This window comes from Monodelphis domestica, chromosome 4 (assembly GCF_027887165.1).
Source record: "Monodelphis domestica isolate mMonDom1 chromosome 4, mMonDom1.pri, whole genome shotgun sequence".
In the NCBI taxonomy this organism is placed as follows: domain Eukaryota; kingdom Metazoa; phylum Chordata; class Mammalia; order Didelphimorphia; family Didelphidae; genus Monodelphis; species Monodelphis domestica.
Window position 1 is genome coordinate 410,516,252 of NC_077230.1, and position 20,750 is coordinate 410,537,001.

Here is a 20,750-nt window from a genome sequence, read left to right on the forward strand (position 1 = left end):
CTTCTAAGCTCCCTTTTAGCTCTGATCCAATGAGAACATCCCTGGTCCCAATGGACTCTGATTTCCCAGAAGAGTCTACTGTTTGGTGTAAGATTAAAAATTAATATACAATAACCTCAAGTATTATATTTAATAAGATTTATTAATAATAATAGCTGGAAATAAAAGAAATAAAAGCTAGAGCAAAGAGAGAGTTAACTCAGCCTTAGTCACAGGAGAAGAGAGGGCTAAACACAGAACTCCACCCAATTTATCTCCTGTCTATGTCAGCACGTAATGACAGGAAGTGAGTGGGCTCCTGGGTAATGTAGTTCAAAGGTACAAGATTTCTAATTACACAATGGATTGTTGTATAACATGAGACATTCACTCTGGTTATGGACAGCCTCATTCCTTGAACTTTCTGGATCTGAGCATTGCAGCAAGTGGGGAAATGATTTTGACATCCAGTAGATAAAGTCCTTGGGAGAGACTTCTCTCCAGAGCCACTGACAAAAGAGGAAACTGAGGTACAGGGAGGTTATTTAACTTTCCCAAGGTTACACAGGGAGTCAGTAGGATATTGAGGATTAATCATCAGGACCTGAGACTACAAATTCAATGCCTCTTTTGCTTAGACATGTTTGTTGATTGATGGATTATTTGTCTGTAAAGATTTCCCTTGGCACAGCTGGCAGATGCCAACTCAATGATAATAAATAGTAACTAGACAGTACTTGGACATTTATAAAACATCTCATTTAAGCCACAAGGCGCCACAGATATTATCATGCCAATTTTATAGATAAGGTCAGAGGCACAGGGAGAGTCATAGATCTAGGGCTTGAAGAACTTCAGAGGTCCCTCATTTTACAGAAGAGGAAACTGAAGTAAAATGACTTGGATAGCTAGAACAAGACTTGTACCTTACCAAGGTTCTTCCTAAGTCTAAGCCCTAGTCACTTCTGTCTACTCTCCAACATTGCCCTTAAGATGGTTTGAGCCTGTTAAGAAATGGAAAACCAAAAGTATCCATGAAAGTGGCTTCAAAACCTCATTAAGTTCATTGGAAACCCAACTCCCACCTAAAATTATCTCAACACTCTAGGTGAGGTTTAACGATCAGGGAGGAAAGAGCTGGTGGTCTTGGCTTCTCTCTGCCTAGCCAAGGAGGTGACCTCACCGTAGCTCCTGGGGCAGTGGGGAGCATGCCAGGCAGGGTGGCACAGAGTCACTAGGGACACTCCACGCAGAGCTGCCAGACACCTCATTTAGTTCTCACCCAGAGAGCCAAGGCTCACTTCTTGGCACAGGAATTACTCTTGGTCACCAAAGGCCTTAGCCTCAGGCCTGGATCCAACTCAGAGCCACAACTACCACCCAGAAATGGATTCCATGGAGCCCTGAAGTATTTTCCCAAGGTCAGAACCTTAAAGCCTTGGTGTTAAACTCAAATAGAAATGGGAACCACTACCCTGAAGACCACATATTGACTTAGAAAACCACATATTAACATTTTTTATTCTTCAGTTGTTTCAGCCTTACTCTTTGGGACCTCATTTCTTGGTTTGTCATTTCCTCCTCCACATCATTTTACAGATGAGGAAACTGAGGCAAACAGGATGAATGAGTTCTGTTTGAATCTTTGTTACCCTATCTGGAGTTTTCTTGGCAGAGACACTAGTCTGGTTTGCCATTTCCTTCTCTAGCTCATTTTATTTTTTTAAATTTATTTTTAATTTGAAAATTTTTATTTAATTAATTAATTTAGAATATTTTTCCATGGTTACAAGGTTCATGTTCTTTCCCTCCCCTCTCCCCAAACCCCTCCCATAGCCGACGCGCAATTCCCCTGGTTTTTACATGTGTCATGGATCAAGACCTATTTCCATATTATTAATAATTGCACCAGAGTGATCGTTTAGAGTCTACATCCTCAGTCCTATCCCCATCCACCCATGTGATCAAGCAGTTGTTTTTCTTCTGTGTTTCCGCTCCCACAGTTCTTCCTCATTCTTTCTCATAAGTCCCTCAGAATTGTCCTGGATCATTGCATTGCTACTAGTAGAGAAGTCCATTATATTTGATTGTGCCACAGTGTATCGGTCTCTGTGTACAATGTTCTCCTGGTTCTGCTCCTTTCACTCTGCATCAATTCCTGAAGGTCATCCCAGTTCACATGGAATCCCTCCAGTTCATCATTCCTTTGAGCACAATAGTATTCCATCACCAACAGATACCACAATTTGTTCTCCAATTGAAGGGCATCCCCTCATTTTCCAATTTTTGCCACCACAAAGAGTGCAGCTATGAATATTCTTGTATAGGTCTTTTTTCCTTATGATCTCTTTGGGGTACAAACCCAGCAGTGGTATGGTCCAGCTCATTTTATAAATGAAGAAATTATGTCAAACAAGGATAAGTGATTTACTGAGGATCACATAGCAAGTAAGTGTCTGAGGCCAGAATACTGGGCTGGTTTGCCATTTCATCCTCCACCCCATTTTAGAAATGAGGAAATTGAATCAAACAGGGTTAAGTGACTTACCCAGAGTCACCTAGCTAATAAGTGACTGAGGCTGAACCAGACTAAGATGTGATTGGCAAGTGTTTAGAAAAATAATTTAAAATTCAATAGGACATAGATAATGTTAATATTGGGCAGCTAGCTGATGCCATGGTCCTGACTGAAAGAGTCCTCTTCTTGAGTTCAAATGTGATCGCAGACACTTACAAGTTGCGTGACCCTGGGCAAGTCATTAAACTCCATTTGCCTCAATGCCTTAATCTATAAAATGAGCTGAAGAAGGAAATAGCAAACTTCTCCAGTATCTTTGGCATCAGACATATATTACCAGTGTGAACCTAGACAAGTCACTTATCCCTGTTTGCCTCAGTTTCCTCATCTGTAAAATGAGCGGGAAAAGCAAATGGCAAACCAGTAACCCCAAATGGAGTCATAAAGAGTAAGACATGATTGAAATCACTGAGTAACAAATAATAGGGTTAAAGCTAAAAAGGACTTTAGAGTCCATGCAGTCCAACCTTATTGTTTTATAAATGAAAGAACTGGAATCCAGAGATGGCAAGTCACTTATCCAAGGACACACAGGTAGCCAGAGGCAAAGCTGAGATCCTCAGACTCCAAGTCTCTGCTTTTTCCTCTGCCCTTTGCTACATGCAATAGAAATCCCAGTTTTTGCTACTCGTGAGTCTAAAAGCAACTAGCAGCAGGCAGTCCAGGGTGCTGCTGCTTCTCAGATTTCAGAAAACATGTTTTATAGAATTTCCAACTTTCTGAATAGCCAGGGCACTAATTCATCTTATTCTGGTCAAATTCTTTTATTGAGGCGGCTTTTGTTTTCATATTTACCTAACATCTGAAGGTATCTTTCCCTCTTCTACAGTGATTCATCTCTTATAAGAAAAGGTTGGGAAAAAAAGGGGAAAAAACCCCAAGAAGTTAGCAAATGACTAACCCACATGCTCTGTTTGACAGTATATGCAGTGTTCCTCCAGGAGGACCACCTGTCCTCCATCTCCATAAACATTAAGGGATATGTACTTCCTTGGGTTCTTTTCTTCTACAGGCCAATTGCATCCGTTCATTTTTAAAGGTCTGACACCACAAATATAAGGAATGTTCTAGATCAAGGATTTTTAAAACTTTTTTTGCGTGTGTCACAGACCCTTTCCAGAATAATATTTTTGAATGAATTAAATAAAACGCACAGGATTATAAAGAAAATCAATTATATTGAAATAGTTCTTTGTGTGTTTGTGTCTCTTTCTGTCTTTCTCTTTCTCTATCTTTCTCTATATCTGTACATGTATATTTAAACCCTTACCTTCTGTCTTAGAATCAACACTGTGTATTGGTAAGGGCTAGGCAATGAGGATGAAGTGACTTGCCCAAGGTCACACAGCTAGGAAGTATCTGAGGCCAGATTTGAACCCAGGACCTCCCATCTCTAGTCTTGGCCTGGCTCTCAATCCACTGAACCACCTAACTAACTGCCCCAGAACCAGAAATCTTTCCACTCTACCATATTGACTGACTAATCTTAGAGGACTTGGGGTCCAAGGCTGGAATTTTAGCCACTGTCCCTAGCTCAAGGGTCACACGGAAGACTTGTCCTCTTCACCAAGCCCACAAAAACCCAGTCCTGGAAAAAAAATCTGCCTTGCTTGGCTTTCTGGGAATCCACATCACAGGGATGCACAAGCTGACACTGGGCTTGGCAGCCCCTGTGTGCACTCAGCTCTGGAGCATCTGGAAGCCAATGCGTTGTTACTGAGGAGTTTAAAGGAGAAAAAAGTCCCCCAGGGTAATGAAAGCAGGATGTGCACTGGTTAGCTTCCCTGCTTCCTTTCTTGGAGCTCCCTGGCCTTGGCCTGTCCAACCCTCCAAAAGGATAGCCCCATAGAACCCTTCTTTCTTTCTTTCTTTCTTTCTTTCTTTCTTTCTTTCTTTCTTTCTTTCTTTCTTTCTTTCTTTCTTTCTTTCTTTCTTTCTTTCTTTCTTTCTTTCTTTCTTTCTTTCTTTCTTTCTTTCTTTCTTTCTTTCTTTCTTTCTTTCTTTCTTTCTTTCTTTCTTTCTTTCTTCCTTTCTTCCTTTCTTCCTTTCTTCCTTTCTTCCTTTCTTCCTTTCTTTCTTTCTTCCTTTCTTCCTTCCTTCCTTCCTTCCTTCCTTCCTTCCTTCCTTCCTTCCTTCCTTCCTTCCTTCCTTCCTTCCTTCCTTCCTTCCTTCCTTCCTTCCTTCCTTCCTTCCTTCCTTCCTTCCTCCCTTCCTTCCTTCCTTCCTCCCTCCCTCCCTCCCTCCCTCCCTCCCTCCCTCCCTCCCTCCCTTCCTTCTTTCCTTCCTTCCTTCCTTCCTTCCTTCCTTCCTTCCTTCCTTCCTTCCTTCCTTCCTTCCTTCCTTCCTTCCTTCCTTCCTTCCTTCCTTCCTTCCTTCCTTCCTTCCTTCCTTCCTTTCTTCCTTTCTTCTCTTACCTTCTGTCTTAGAGTCAATACTGTGTATTGGCTCCAAGGCAGAAGAGTGGTAAGGGCTAGGCAATGGGGGTCAAGTGACTTGCCCAGGATCACACAGTTGGGAAATGTCTGAGGCCAGATTTGAACCTAGGACCTCCCGTCTCTAGGCCTGGCTCTCAATTTACTGAGCTACCCAGCTGCCACCAGAACCCCTCTTTCAAGGTGAAATGATCTCTCTCCTCTCTGGTTCCCATTTTCGGTAACTGGGAGCCATCCCCAGCCCAGCCACTGATGAGGAAACACTGTCCCGTCCTGGCTTTGGGCTTCTCCATTCCTCTGTCTTCCCTGGTGGCTGGTGCCAGCTCAGCCAAGTGGTCTTGCATTGGGCCTCTGGGGTGCCCCCGCCCCCTTCATTTCCCCCATGCCCACCAGCCCCTGCCAGAAAGGAGCTTCTGGTTCCCATTATGTGTTCTGAGCTGGAATGTGCTTAGTGTTGTTAACACAAATAAACAGAGCCCCCAGGAATGTGGAGATGACACATGGACTGGTCCGACTCTTAGCATGCCTCTCAGACTGTTAATGGCTCCAGAGGGGGCATTGCTAATGCAGGGGTAGCTCACAACCTCCTCTGCCTGGCAGGGCTGCTATCATCCTGGATCTGGGGAGCAGAGAAGGGAAGAAGGGGGATCATTTGGGATCAGAGATCTAAGAGCGAGGAGAGACCTCAGAGACCCACATTTTCACAGATGAGGAAACCCAGATGCGGGGAAAGGAGGGAGGAAGAGTGAGAGGCAAGATTTGAACCTGGGGTCTCTGGTCTCTTTCCCCTATATCACACAGCTTCTTAACACCATCTGGGGAAGCTTAAGAGGGCAGCTTTCATTGCCATGATTCTTGTTTGAAGTATAGATTAAAGGAAGAGCCCGCCCATTCAGGCATCCCAGCTTCCTTGCCCAGAAAGACTCAGAAGAAAGATAATAATAATAATAATAATAGTAATAATAATTTTAAAAAAATTCCCAAACCCTCTTTCCTAAGTGAAAGCCCATGGATCAGGGCTGCTGCCCAGTTTTGTGAGAGTCTAAGCCATGAGGGCAGGGTCAACCTTCTCTAAGTCCTGCCAAGTGCATTCAGCTCAGCAGACATTCAGAATGTGCCCTTCCAGAGGCCCCTGTGGAAGAGAATTTAGAAGGGGCACCCCCAAACTCCTCCCAGGCTCCCATGGATCCCTGCAGGACCATCCTGGGGCTGACAATCACCTCCTGACTTTCTGCTTCCTCTCCCACAACCCAACCTAATTCAGGTGGCCAAAGACTTTAGTGCTTTGTGCTTTGGGGGCCCTCGAAGGCCCAGGGCAGGAATCTGGGGGAAGCAAGCCATTTTCAGGACAGGCTCTGCATTCTTGTGGCTTTTGTCTCTGATGCCAGACAGAGCATCTCTGTAACCACAGTGGCTGCGATGCCTTGCAACCAGAGCCTCATGGGGGGCCCATTTCCAGCTTCTGCTGAAGACACAGAATCGGGGATGCAGATGAGAGATGATGTGGGACATGGGGCTGGAAACTGGACTGCAGGCTGCTTCCTACCACTGAAATGCCTTCTTGTTGCTCAGTTGTGTCTGTCTCTTTGTGACCCTGTGAACCATATTGTCCCTGGAGTTTTCTTGGCAATGATGCCAGTCCTTCTCCAGCAGATTAAGGCAAGCAGAGGTTAAGTGACTTGCCCAGGGCAAGTATCTGAAGTCACATTTGAACTCTTCTTCCTGACTCCAGACTTGGCATTCTATCCACAGAGGTTATGTGACTTGCCCAGAGTCACACAGCGGGTGACTGAAGCTGGAGTTGAACTCTGGTCTTCCTGACTTCATTCCCATTCCTCTACCCACTGAGCCATTCACCTGTCTCCCAATGAGATGAAAATCTATATGACCTTAACTACCCTACTGCCTTTCTCAAAATTATCCTCTTTTAAGGCCACTCCGATGATGCTTTCTGGGATTTCTTCCAAGATTACCCCATGACCAAAGCTTTTTCATTCCTCATTTTTCCTCATTTAGATACTCTATTTGCATAATGGAAAGTCAATACTTAGCAGTTAAAAAGAACAGATTAAATGCTTACTATGTTCCAGCCACTTTTCTAAGTGCTGGCAATATGGAGAAATTAAAAGCCTGCTCTCAGGGAGGTTACATACATGGGAAATTGTACAGGGAGCAACAAGGTGACTCAGTAAATTGAGAGCCAGGCCTAGAGATGGGAGGTTCTGGATTCAAATCTGGATTCAGACACTTCCTAGCTCAAGTCACTTAACCTTCATTGCCTAGTCCTTACTGCAATTCTGCCTTGGAACCAATATACAGTATTGATTCTAAGAGGGAAGATTAGGATTTTTTAAGAAAGGAAGGAAGGAAGGAAGGAAGGAAGAAAGAAAGAAAGAAAGAAAGAAAGAAAGAAAGAAAGAAAGAAAGAAAGAAAGAAAGAAAGAAAGAAAGAAAGAAAGAAAGAAAGAAAGAAAGAAAGAAAGAGAGAGAGAGAGAAAGAAAGAAGAAAGAAAGAAAGAAAGAAAGAAAGAAAGAAAGAAAGAAAGAAAGAAAGAAAGAAAGAAAGAAAGAAAGAAAGAAAGAAAGAAAGAAAGAAAGAAAGAAAGAAAGAAAGAAGAGAAAAAGAAAGGAAGGAAGGAAAAGGATAGAATGAAAAGAAAAGAAAAAAGAAAGGGAAGGAGGGAGGGACAAAGGAAGGAGGGAGGGAGAGAGAGAAGGAAATTGTACACATAAGATTGTATGCACATTCAATCATATGTATAAGACTTACAGTATAAAGAGAAGGCAATCATAGATAGAAAGCATAAAGAGGAGAAGAGACTGGGAAAAACTTCCTTCAGAAAGTAAGATTTGGCCAGAATCATTAAGAAAGTCAGGGAAGCTGGGAGGCAGAGATGAGGAGGAAGAGCATTCCAGGCATGGGACACAGCCAGGACAAAGACTCAAAATTGGAAGTTGGAGTATCATGTAGAACAATAAATAAGGCCAGTGTTGTTGGATCATGGAGTCTAGAGTACGGAGAATGGTGAAAAAGATTAGAAGGATTGGAAGGAAGGAGTCAAGTTATGGATGATTTTAAAAGCCAAAGATTTTATATTGCAACTCCATTCAGATGATAGATGACTTCAAAAGCCTGAGGACTTAATATTTGAACTTGGAGGAAATGGGGAGCCATTGACATTTATTGAAGGGGCAGAGGGTGACATGGTTGGCAGCTGAGGAGAGCACAGATTGGAGGGGGGAGGGAGAAAAGGCAGGAAGACCAACCAGAAAAGACTATTGCAATAGCCCATGTATGAGGTTATGAAGTCTTGCACCAAGGTGGCCATTGTGTGAATAGAAAGAAGATGACACGCATGAGATATGTGAGGTGGGTTTCAGTAAAGAGTCAAGGGAGACATCTACCCTTGTGCGTGGGAAAATGGAGGTAGCCTCCATCCTAATAGGGAAATTTAGGAGAGGTAAGGGTTTGGGGGGGGGGGGGTAAGGCATACTCTCATTTTAGGGATGTTTTCATAAATATTGGTTAATGATGAAAAGGACAGAATAAAAGTATATTTATATGAAAGGGGAAATTTCCGTTTTTTGCCAAGGGATGAGATATAGCTAGTGTTATATGTTAACATCTTCATGCATAAGTAGGAGTAGGGAAATGACTTTCAGTATCTTGTGGTTGGCTATTTTCAATCATATTCTACTCTGTGACTATTTGGGGTTTCCCTGGCATTTTCTAGCTCATTTTACAGAGGAGGAAAATGAGGCAAACTAATTTTGTCTGACTCTCCAAGACCTCATTTAAGGTTTTCTTGGCAGAGATATTAGTGTAGTTTGCCTTTTTCTTCTCTAACTCATTTTACAGATAAGGAAACTGAGGCCAACAGAGCCAAGTGACTCACTATACACAGTTAATGATTATTTCTTCATACACTGTATGAAGAAACATAGCTTTCAGACAGGATTTGGACATTTCAGCCTGGGAATATCTGTAGTGTAGATGTGAGGATTTGTGTCTGTCAACAATGTGAAGTGATGATACTCTTGTGAGGGGATAATTAATGTTACAAAGAGGCAGAGAGAGAGAGAGAGAGAGAGAGAGAGAGAGAGAGAGAGAGAGAGAGAGAGAGAGAGAGAGATCTTTCATTTGTTGAAAACTAGAGAAATTCAAGTGTTGATGGAAAAAAAAAAACCACTCAAATGAAGGAAATACCCCAAAAGGAAAATTGATTGGGACAAAAAAATATTTTCATCAAACTTCAATGTCTCCTATACAAGAGACCTAGAAAATTATCACAAATTCATAAGACCAACAGTTATGCCCTAGTGGAGAAGTGGTGAAAAAGATATAAATGAATGGTTCTCAAAAGGCACCAAAGACTTTTGAAGATGTCAGAGCTCCAAAGCATGGTGGCAACCTCATCTACTTTGCCTATGCAAACTAGTATAAGAAATCATAAACATTTGGAGATAGTTGGAATTGTATTAGAAGCAATCAATTGGTAGAAGATGGCATCTGGGTAGTCTCTGATTGGTTGGAGGGAGAACTGATGTCATTGGTCAAAAGCTCCTTTGAGCACTATTGTCCTTCCATGCCACCTAGAGGTGGAGAGAGGTGTAGCCCCTCCTCAGAGGGGCTGTTGCTCTCTTCTGTCATCTCTGGCTCCAAATGAAAAAGCAGAGGGGAGCTTTAAAGTTTCTTTGATAGTCTTGGGAGCTATCTTTTCAGCTGGGTTGCTGTGAACTCTATTCTGATTGGAAAATCCAGCCTCTAGGGAAGTGAGTGATTGGTGGGACCACCCACAGGTAGCCAATTGGATGATTTTGGTAGTTCTCTGACATTCTCATTAAAAAAAGAAAGCACTTTCTAAACCCACATTAACAACAAACTAAAGGAGGTTGTAATGGATACATGAAGAGGCAGCTAGGTGGCTCAGTGGCAAGAAGGCCAGTCCTGGGGATGAGAGGTCCAGTGTTCAAAGCTTCTCTCACATACTTCCTAGCTGTGTGACCCTGATCAAGTCACTTAAACCTCATCACCTACCTTTTACTACTTTACTGTCTTGGAACCAATACATTATCTTGATTCTAAGATGGAAGGTAACAGTTTAAAATATATATATATATATATATTTTTTTTTTTAAAAAAAGAATGAATTAGAGGAAAACTATGACCCGGTTATATATATATATAAATTATTGTTTATGCATTTGCTTTAATATATGACTATCCATACTATTTTTATTTCTTTTGCTTTATTGTTAAGGAAATGGTTAAATTTAAGATTTGAAAGTTATTCTTTGAGTGGTTGATTGTGTAAATAACATGTATGTGTGGATGCATTACCTTGTGAGTGACTGGCAATATAGAAAGAAAACACACTGGATGGGGGCTCAAGACCTACCGTAGTGAGTAGGGCAAGTGTTTTTTTGCTCTACCGGGTTACTGAATATAACTATCTGTGAGCACCAGTGTGGGAGACAGAATGAAATGAATGAGCCAAATCCAGGGAGAGCTGGATATTTCCTATTCCTAAGTGAGAGGAATGATTATTCCCCACTGTGATAGACCACCTTCATGTGCATATTTATGGTGTTACCAAAAGTTGGATAATGAGTTCTGTTTTGGGCATGTTGAGTTTGAGATTTTTTTATAGTACTTAATCATTGTTTATTACATAAAAATCTTGATTGTATATTATATTCTGACTTAATTAAACATTGAATTATTAAATATACACAATGGAATAAAAATTCTGTGGAATACAAAATTGTTTCTAAACAGCTATTCATGGGGGGGGAAAGGGTTTTTTAGTGGAATATGAGCTCAGCCTCCTTAGGCTCCATGGAGAGAGGCAGAGTGCCTAAGTCTAAGGAAGTGATTATCCCTCTGTCTTCTGCCATGGATATCTCACATCTATAGGACTGTGTTCAGTTTGAGATTTACAGAATGCTTTACAAATATTTGGGCCTCTTGACAGCCGTGTGAGAGATCACCCCCATTTTATAGATGGGAAAACTGAGATTCAGAGAAATTAAATGAGGGATGACTTAAACCTAGGTCTTCCTGGTTCTGAGGCCAGCTCTCTATCCATTATACCACATTGTCTTAAAACATAAAAAAAAAGGGTGGGCAGCTAGGTAGTACAGTACATGGAGTGCCAGGTCTGGAGTCAAGAGTACCTGAGTTCAGATCTGGCCTCAGACCCTTCCTAGCTATATGACCCTGAGCAAGTCATTTAACCCTGTTTGCCTAACACTTGTCCTTCTGTATTGGAGTTGTTACTAAGACAGAAAGTAAGGGTTAAAAAAGTCACAAAGTATTATAGAAATGTAATTTATAATTAGGCTAATCTTGGTACCCCCTCAAGTGCAAAGGTTTTTAATAGTATCCTGGGGAATGTTCTGTGCCAAGAGGTAGGAGCTCTGAGTACTAGCCCAGTTCTGTCATTGACTTGGTGTGTTATGTGACCTTGGGTAACACATCCAACCCCAGGCTCCAATCCTTTGTCTCTTCCAGCCATTCGCTCCTGCACCATTAACAATGGTGGATGCCAGCATGATTGTGTGCAGCTTACGGCCACGCAGCATCGGTGCCAGTGCCAGCCCCAATACCAGCTTCAGGAGGATGGCAAAAAATGTGTCTGTGAGTCGGACTTCTTTCATCCCACCCAAAAGTTCAAGGCACCCAAAGTTCACAGTTTCCCTATTTTCCTATGTAGTTTCTCGATTCCAAAAATAGGTACAGACAGGAAAAGTGTAACTGTGTAGACAAACAGCAGCCTGACAGATTTAAACTAAGTTCAGAAAAAAATTCTTAATAGTGAGAAATTTGGAGTGTTTCAAGGTGTGAAAAAGAAAGAAAATGGGGGAAAACCAGAAAATGAGGTCATTTTTTCCCCTTTGGGAACCAGTTTAGGAATCCTCTTATCTGAGTATAAGAATGGGGTTGGGGAGAAAAAAATGACTTACTAAATTGTGGCTTTTTGTTTTTCTTATCATTGCTTTTAAATTTTCTCTAATCCCTGGAGTTTGGAATTACAAGGAGAGAAAAGGGAGGTAGTAAATATTTATTAAGTGCCTACTATGTGCCAGGCCCTGTGCTAAGCATTTTTATGAATATTATCCCTTTGGATCCTCACAACAACCTTGCAAGGTAGGTACTATTATTATCCCCAAGAAACTGAGGCAGAGATTAATTGATTCCTCTGGGCCACATAATCAGTAAATGCCTGAGGCTGCATTTGAACTCAGGTCTTCCTGATATCAGGTCCAGGATTCTATCTACTGTCCTCACTAGCTTCCTCTAATCTATAGTACAGATTTTAAAACTGAACAACTTCAGAAAGGGTAGGAATGTCAGAGCATCTACTTAGAGCATCCCAGGCTTTTCCTAAAGTCTAGAGATAGAATAGTCATCTATTTCAACCCTCTCATTTTACAGATGAGGAAACCAAGGCATAGAGAAGCTAATTGACTGGAGGGGAAAATAAGCCCTCTCCAACATACCTGACAAAGAGAGATCCAGTCTTTACTCCGAGATCCCTTATATGACAGAGAACTCATTACCTCCCGAGTCAATATTTTACTCACTTGGAAAGTCAATGACATTGAATTGGAATATACCATTTCCCACCTATTACTCCTTAGTTTTACCCTCTAGGACCAAGCCAAACCAGTCTAATCTTTCATCCTCTAAGACAATCCTGCAGATGTTTGGGGTCTGAGAGTTAGAACTGTCCAGCAGTAGAATCGATTCCTTCCAAAGGTGAGGAATTCCCCTTTACTTGAAGTTTAGACTGTCCGGATATCTTAGAGAGTAGCTGGTTTCTGAGGTCATCATTGCCCTCAGTGCAGTGCCCGGCACATAGTAAGTGCTTTATCAGAGCTCATGGACTCAAATGGACTTGTGGCTCTGGAATTCTCTCATTCTCAAGTGCACACCACCAGATTTCAAAGATGGGGCAGGGGGAAGGAAAGCCTAAAAAGTCGTTTTTTTCACTCCCCGGGGACTCCCTAATGGGGAGAAGTTGCCCAGTGCAGAATTTTGGGCCCCATCTTCTCTCTCAGCGTTACCCATGCCATTGACTGATATATGCACCAACATATAAAAATTCAACTCCATAAAGCCCTTTCCAGCAGCAAGACTCTGTGATCCCATGAGAGTTGGGGGGTTTTCAGACAAGCTAACAATTCCTCCTCCCACCCAAGTTCCTTGTATTCCTGGAGAAAGGCAGCATTCTAGGACTGGTTTTGTTATTTTTTTAGCCCCTTACTTCCCATCTTAGCATCAGTACTGGGTATTGGCTCCAAGGCAGAAGAGTGGTAAGGGCTAGGCAATGGGGGTTAAGTGACTTACCCAGGGTCACACAGCTGGGAAGTGTCTGAGGCCAGATTTGAACCCAGAACCTCCATTTCCAGGCCACTAAGCCACCCAACTGTCCCTCCTGTCCAACCAATATACAAATCCTTCCCCCCCTCCATCTCCTCTCTCTCTGCTCCTGCTCACTAAGGCAATCGTGATTCTGACCTTCTCTTTCCAACTTGACATCTTCTAGTACGGAATCCATGTGCAGACAGGAATGGAGGCTGCATGCACAAATGCCAAGCCCGCCGAGGGCTGGCCCACTGTGAGTGCCATGCTGGATATCAACTGGCGCCCGACCATAAGACGTGTGCAGGTAGGACTGCCTGGAGGCTTCCTTTTCTACCCGACCCCCTTGGGGCTTCATAGGGAGGGAGTTGTAGTGGGGGAAATGTGCCTTGGACTGATATGCTGAAAGGAAAGTCCTTGAATTCAATCCAGTAAACAACAATAACAACTAATATAATATGATATAATATATAATATGACATGGTATGACAATATAATATATTATATATATGCTATTCCATAACAATATAATACAATATGATACATAACATAATATAATAGATAAATTAAAATATAATATGTAATGTAATTCTAACGTAGTATTATGCATCATATACAATTATAAAATATAATATTATATGGTAAGCAAGATTTAATTGTATTACATACTACATATAATAACAACATAATAATAAATTAAGCATTTATTAAGCACCTACTGTATGACAGGGTCTATGCTGAGCTCTGAGGATACAGAGCAAAGTCCCTGGCCTCAAGGAGCTCACAGTCTAAAGGGGGTGACAACATGGAAATTGCTATAGACAAACACACTTGAGATGGAGAAACTGGGACCATTGATAGCAGGCAGGAAGACAGTCAGCAAACTCCACTGCTCTTCCCACAGGGAAGTAAATCTGAATTGTTGTCACTGTTGTTTTCATTGTTATTTTGGTCTGACCCTGGTGTGAGGGACTCCTGGTATGGAAAGCCCCTCTATCAATGCTGACCAGTCACCATCCTGCGACTTGTCACCTTAGGGATTGACCTGAGCCTCAGAGCAGGGTTGCCCAACTATGGTTTCTGTCAAAGGCAGCATTTGAACCCAAGTTTTCCTGAACCTTAACCATGGCTGGCTTGCAACGCCCTACTCGATGCTGCTTCTCATGCAAATAAAACTATGATTATGATTATTATTGTCATGCATAATTGCCAAAGCCAGCTGTTCTCCCAAGAGGGAAACAAATGTGGATTATTAATATGAACATCATTATTTAGACGGGGACTCATCTAGCTCAACGGCTCCTTCCCAGGACTAGGAAAGTAAAGATGAGTTATTATTTTTTAGAACTTATAACGTGATAGTTAGGTGGCTCAGTGGATAGAGAGCCAAGCTTGGAGTCTAGAGAACCTGGGTTCAAATCTAGCCCCAGATACTTCCTAACTCTGTGACCCTGGGCAGGTCACTTATCCTGATTTCTGCCTCTGCCTTAGAATTGATACTAATATGAAGGTAAGGACTTTCGAACAAACAAACTCATAACTTGTTGAAAGTCAGCATGGCATCATGGACAGTGTTAGCCTTAGAACCAGAAAGTTCTGGATTCAAGTGCTGTCAATGGCAGATATTGGCTTTTTGACTCTGGGCAAGTCACTTAACCTCTTTTTGCCTTGATGCACTGGAGAGAGAAGGAAGTGACAGATCACTTCACCATCTGGCATTCTTGGCAACTCTTACAGGAGCACTGGGGAGAGAGAGAGACAGACAGACAGACAGAGACAGAGACAGAGAGACAGACAGAGAGAGACAGAGACAGAGAGAAAGAGAGAAGGAGGGAGGGAGAGAGAGGAAGAGAGACAGAGATAGAGAGATAGAGAGAGACAGAGACAGAGAGAAAGAGAGAAGGAGGGAGGGAGAGAAAGGAAGAGAGACAGAGAGATATAGAGAGACAGAGACAGAGAGAAAGAGAGAAGGAGGGAGAGAGAGAGACAGAGAGAGACAGAGACAGAGAGAAAGAGAGAAGGAGGGAGGGAGAGAGAGGGAGAGAGACAGACAGAGACAGAGAGAAAGAGAGAAGGGGGGAGGGAGAGAGAGGGAGAGAGACAGAGACAGAGAGATAGAGAGAGCCAGAGAGAAAGAGAGAAGGAGGGAGGGAGAGAGACAGACAGAGAGAGACAGAGACAGAGAGAAAGAGAGAAGGAGGGAGGGAGAGAGAGGGAGAGAGACAGACAGAGACAGAGAGAAAGAGAGAAGGGGGGAGGGAGAGAGAGGGAGAGAGACAGAGACAGAGAGATAGAGAGAGCCAGAGAGAAAGAGAGAAGGAGGGAGGGAGAGAGACAGACAGAGAGAGACAGAGAGAAAGAGAGAAGGAGGGAGGGAGAGAGAGGGAGAGAGACAGACAGAGACAGAGACAGAGACAGAGAGAAAGAGAGAAGGAGGGAGGGAGAGAGAGGGAGAGAGACAGAGACAGAGAGAGAGAGAGAGAGACAGAGAGAAAGAGAGAAGGAGGGATAGAGAGAGACAGAGACAGAAACAGAGACAGAGAGATAGAGACATAGACAGAGAGAGACAGAAACAGAGACAGATACAGAGAGAAAGAGAGAAGGAAGGAGGGAGAGGGAGAGAGAGGAAAAGAGAGAGAGAGAGAGAGAGAGAGAGAGAGAGAGAGAAGAGAAGAGAGACAGAGAGAGAGAGAAGAGAAGAGAAGAGAAGAGAAGAGAAGAGAAGAGAAGAGAAGAGAAGAGAAGAGAAGAGAAGAGAAGAGAAGAGAAAGACAGACAGACAGACAGACAGAGAGAGCTTCCTTCCAGGGAGTTCCCTATAATGAAGAAATCAGAGCTTCACTACCTGCCCCCGTCCTTATAACTTGACATTCAGTGACTTCATAGCAAAAGTAGGAACATGACAAGATGCAGAAAACAACATTGGAAAATCCAGCTCAGTATTAAGATGTGAAAAAAGCTGAAGGCTTGTAGGTGCCTCAAGGGCTCATACCTACACACTCTAAATACCCTCTTTAGAAAGAGTCAGGAAGCACCGAGTTTGATGGCTTTATCTTTATTTTCATGTATTTATTCTTAGACCCTTTTCTTCCATCTTGGAATTAATGCTCTGTATTGGCTCCAAGGTAAAAGAGCAGTAAGGGCTAGGCAATGGCAGTGAAGGGACTTGCCCAGGATCACAACAGCTGGTAAGTGTCTGAGGCCAGATTTGAACCCAGGACCTCCCATCTCTAGACTTGGCACTCTTTGCTAACTTGCTGCCCCCAACTATAGGATTTCAAAGGTCCCTTCTAACGCAAGAGCCGTAGTCCTATAATTCTTGCAGTACCGCAAAGGGTGTAACAAACACAACACACGTTACGTTGGTGCCCATGGAATGCTCAAAAACCTAGAGAAAAGTCTCTGCTGGGAGACTAATGGAGGACCTCTGGAAAAGTGAGGTGGGCACGAGTAAGGCAGAAGGAGGCATCAATGGCGGCTCTCTATACTGATGGAGGGATTAGGCAAGGCAGTGAGCTCAGATATGGTAGTAAATTGACCAATGAGAAAACTGAGGTCTACTCAGGGTAAATGACTTGCCAATGGTCAGTCCCAACTTAGGGCTCTTCTCGCTAGATGATCGATGGAATAACCTGTGCTTTCATGTATGTGGAGAACTCCAGGCATGAAAATGCCCTGCACTAGTGCAGATCACAAGTTGTTCTGCCTTCAACAGGAAGCCTTCCTAACACTTCAGAATTCTAGTGCTTTCCCTGTTGACTATTTCCTAGCGACTCTGTGCATAGCATGCTATATTTATATATATTTGTGCATATGTATATATATATTTGTCTGCATGTTGTCACTCCTATTAGATTGCAAGTTCTTTGAGGGCAGGGACTGTTTCATTTTGGCTCTTTTTATATCCCCAGCACTCATTGACACATAGTAGGCACTTAATAAAATGGTGTTTGGATTGAATTAAATTAGCATAGGGAGTTGCTCAAAAGCATAGTCCTGAAATGACTTGCCCAAGATCACGCAGCTCATGTGAGGGGCAGAACTTGAATTCTGGCCTTCCTGATTCCAAGTCTAGCACTTAGGATCATATGCCTAGAATGGATCTTAAGCTATCTAGTTCAACCCCACCATCTTGCAGAAGAGGAACCTTGAGGCTAGAGAGGTTTGAGTAAGTTACTCAGTCACAAAGTTAGTAACTGTCAGACACAATCTGAACTCAAATCATCCACTCTGCCAGAAGCATTCAGGTAGCCCTGAAATGCACTGAACACCAGGCCTAGGATCAGGATGACCTGAGTTCAAATTCTGCCCAAGACACTAGTTGTATGACCCTGGGTAAGTAACGTGACCTCTTTCTGCTTCATTTCCCTATCAGTAAAAAGGGGTTGATAATAATATCTCTTACCTTCCAGGGTTGTTGTTAAGATTAAATAAAACAATGTTTTTAAGTACTTTGCCCAGCATTAGGCACATAGTAGGCAGATTAGTGATTTAATAATATTATAATAAATAATTTAATAAATATTTGTTTCTTTCCTTCCTATGCCATGTTGTCTCTTTATTCTTTTATCAACCCTGGGTGAAAATGACCTCTCCATCTTTAGATTTCTCTTTTAATCTGCCTGGAACCAAAACATAAACAATTAAGAAACTAAGGAGGTGAATAAACTTTTAGAAAAGTTGGGTATGATAGATCTCTGGAGAAAGTTGAATGGAAATAGAAAGGAATATACCTTTTTCTCAGTAGTACATGGCACCTACACAAAACCTGACCATCTATTAGGGTGTTAAAAACCTCACAACCAAATACAGAAAAGCAGAAATATTAAATGCATCCTTTTCAAACTATAATACAATAAAATTATATTCAATAAAAGGCTACAGAAAGAGAGGTGAAAAATTAATGGACACCAAATCTAATCCTAAAGAAGGAGTGAATTGAGTCTCCCTGACCTTCTCTTTTGTATTTATCTCATTCTTCCTAATAGTCTCCCACTTGGGAGACATACTTTTCCTCTTTGGTCAACATTTGCTAAATTGAACTAAATTGACTTGGTAGGAAGTCGGCTCATGGGAGTGAGCATGGATCATTGGACTCACCTCTTCATTGGGTCTTTGCTTTTTATCTGCTTTCCAGATGTGAACGAATGTGCCCTGGGACTGGCCAAGTGCTCACACAGCTGCCTGAACACACGCGGCTCCTTCAAATGTGTCTGCAACCCGGGCTATGAACTGGGATCCGACAGCAAGCAGTGCTACCGTATGTATGAACCCCTCCAACCCCATCCCCAACATTGGCAATGTGGCTCTCCCCCATTTACTTCCACTGATCCTCTCCCAAGAGACCTAGTCCTCCCTTGTTCCTAACAGGTAAGCAGTCCTAAGAATGCTAGCATCTTAGGCTGAGTGTCTTGTGGGGAGGGACTATGGTCTGGTGGAAAGTGTAGTAGGTTTGAACTCAAGGGACCTCCATTGCAATCTCAGCCTTGCCACGTCCTACCTGTATGAACTTGAGCAAGTCACCTAATCTCTCTGGGTCGTAATTTCCTCATCTTTAGAATGGAGGGGTTGGATTAGATGTCCTTGGAGGTCTTTCCCTGCTCTGAATTTATGAGACTATGTTCCCTTATCCCAGTGTAGGAAGACTTGGAGGAACGATGGAGATAAGGCTGAAACTGGTGCAAAGATGTTTGAGAAAAGGTTTTTATTAAGTATTTCCCTCTGGGAAGAACCCCATTTTTCATAGCTTCTTCCCCAAAAGCTAAACCTTTCTAGGGCATGAAACATGTTCTCCTGGGGGCTATAGGACCACGTTCCTGTTATATGGAAATTTCTCCCAGACGCTGCACAAAATGGTCCCTTAGGCAATCTAAGACAAGGGTGTCTGACATCATAAATAAGATCATAGATAGCTGTGAAACCCTGGACAAATCACTTAACCTGTTTGCCTCAGTTCCTCATCTATAAAATGAGCTAAAGAAGGGAATGTCAAATCATTCCAGTATCTTTGCCAAGAAAACCGTGCTTCCCTCAGTTTCTTCATTTGTAAAATGAGCTAGAGAAGAAAATGTCAAACTACTCCAGTATTTTGCCAAGAAAACTGTTTGCCTCAGTTTCTTCATCAGTGAAGATGAGTTTGAGAAGGAAATGTCAAACTACTCTAGTATCTTTGCCAAGAAAACCCTGATTGCCTCAATTTCTTCATCAGTGAAGATGAGTTTGAGAAGGAAATATCAAAACACTCTAGAATCTTGCCAAAAAAACACTGTTTGCCTCAGTTTCTTCATCAGCGAAGATGAGTTTGAGAAGGAAATGTCAAAACACTCTAGGATCTTGCCAAGAAAACCCTGTTTGCCTCAGTTTCTTCATCAGTAAAGATGAGTTTGAGAAGGAAATGTCAAACCACTCCAGGATTTTTGCCAAGAAAACCCTGTTTGCCTCAGTTTCTTCTTCAGTGAAGATGAGTTTGAGAAGTAAATGTCAAACTACTCTAGTATCTTTGCCAAGGAAACCCTGTTTGCCTCAGTTTCTTAATCAGTGAAGATGAGTTTGAGAAGGAAATGTCAAACCACTCCAGGATTTTTGCCAAGAAAACTCTGTTTGCCTCAGTTTCTTCATCAGTGAAGATGAGTTTGAGAAGGAAATGTCAAACTACTCTAGTATCTTTGCCAAGGAAACCCTGTTTGCCTCAGTTTCTTAATCAGTGAAGATGAGTTTGAGAAGGAAATGTCAAACCACTCCAGGATTTTTGCCAAGAAAACCCTGTTTGCCTCAGTTTCTTCATCAGTGAAGATGAGTTTGAGAAGGAAATGTCAAACCACTCCAGGATCTTTGCCAAGGAAACCCTGTTTGCCTCAGTTTCTTAATCAGTGAAGATGTTTGCCTCAGTTTCTTCTTCAGTTAAGATGAGCTGGAGAAGGAAATGTCAAACCACTCCAGGATCCCTGTCAAGAAAACTCCAGACTTGACTGAAATGACTTAACAACAAAAGTCCATCTCCCACCCCTCATTTTACAGATGAAGAAGCTAGGGTATAGAGATTAAATTACTTGTAAAAGGTCATACAGCTAGTAAATATTTGGGACAGGATTTGAGCACAGCTCTTCTTCACTACATCAGGTTGCCTTGGACAAATCTTTGTCTCTCCTTCTCCAGAACACTTTGCCCTTCCCATTAATAAGTGTCTTAGTGAGACTCGGGGCTACGTTTTGGATGACAGAGACAGAATGAAAAAATAGTCCTTGGGGCATCTAGGTGGCTCAGTGGATGGAGAGTCAGGTCTGGAATAGGTAGGATCTGGGTTCAAATCTGGATTCAGACATTTCCTAGCTATGTGATCCCAGACAAGTCACTAGACCCCAGTTGCCTAACCTTTACCACTCTTCTGCCTTGG

At 42.4% G+C, this 20,750-nt stretch overlaps 1 protein-coding gene across 1 annotated transcript in view; it reads left to right on the forward strand.

Annotated features, from left to right (window-relative positions):
* Nucleotides 1-20,750, forward strand: part of MEGF6 (multiple EGF like domains 6) — a 149,147-nt gene that overhangs the window by 60,481 nt on the left and 67,916 nt on the right. Inside the window, exons 2-4 of the mRNA XM_056826200.1 lie at nt 11,457-11,629; nt 13,542-13,664; nt 18,495-18,617. Of these exons, the coding sequence (XP_056682178.1) occupies nt 11,457-11,629; nt 13,542-13,664; nt 18,495-18,617 (419 nt within the window). The remainder of the gene's footprint in view (nt 1-11,456; nt 11,630-13,541; nt 13,665-18,494; nt 18,618-20,750) is intronic.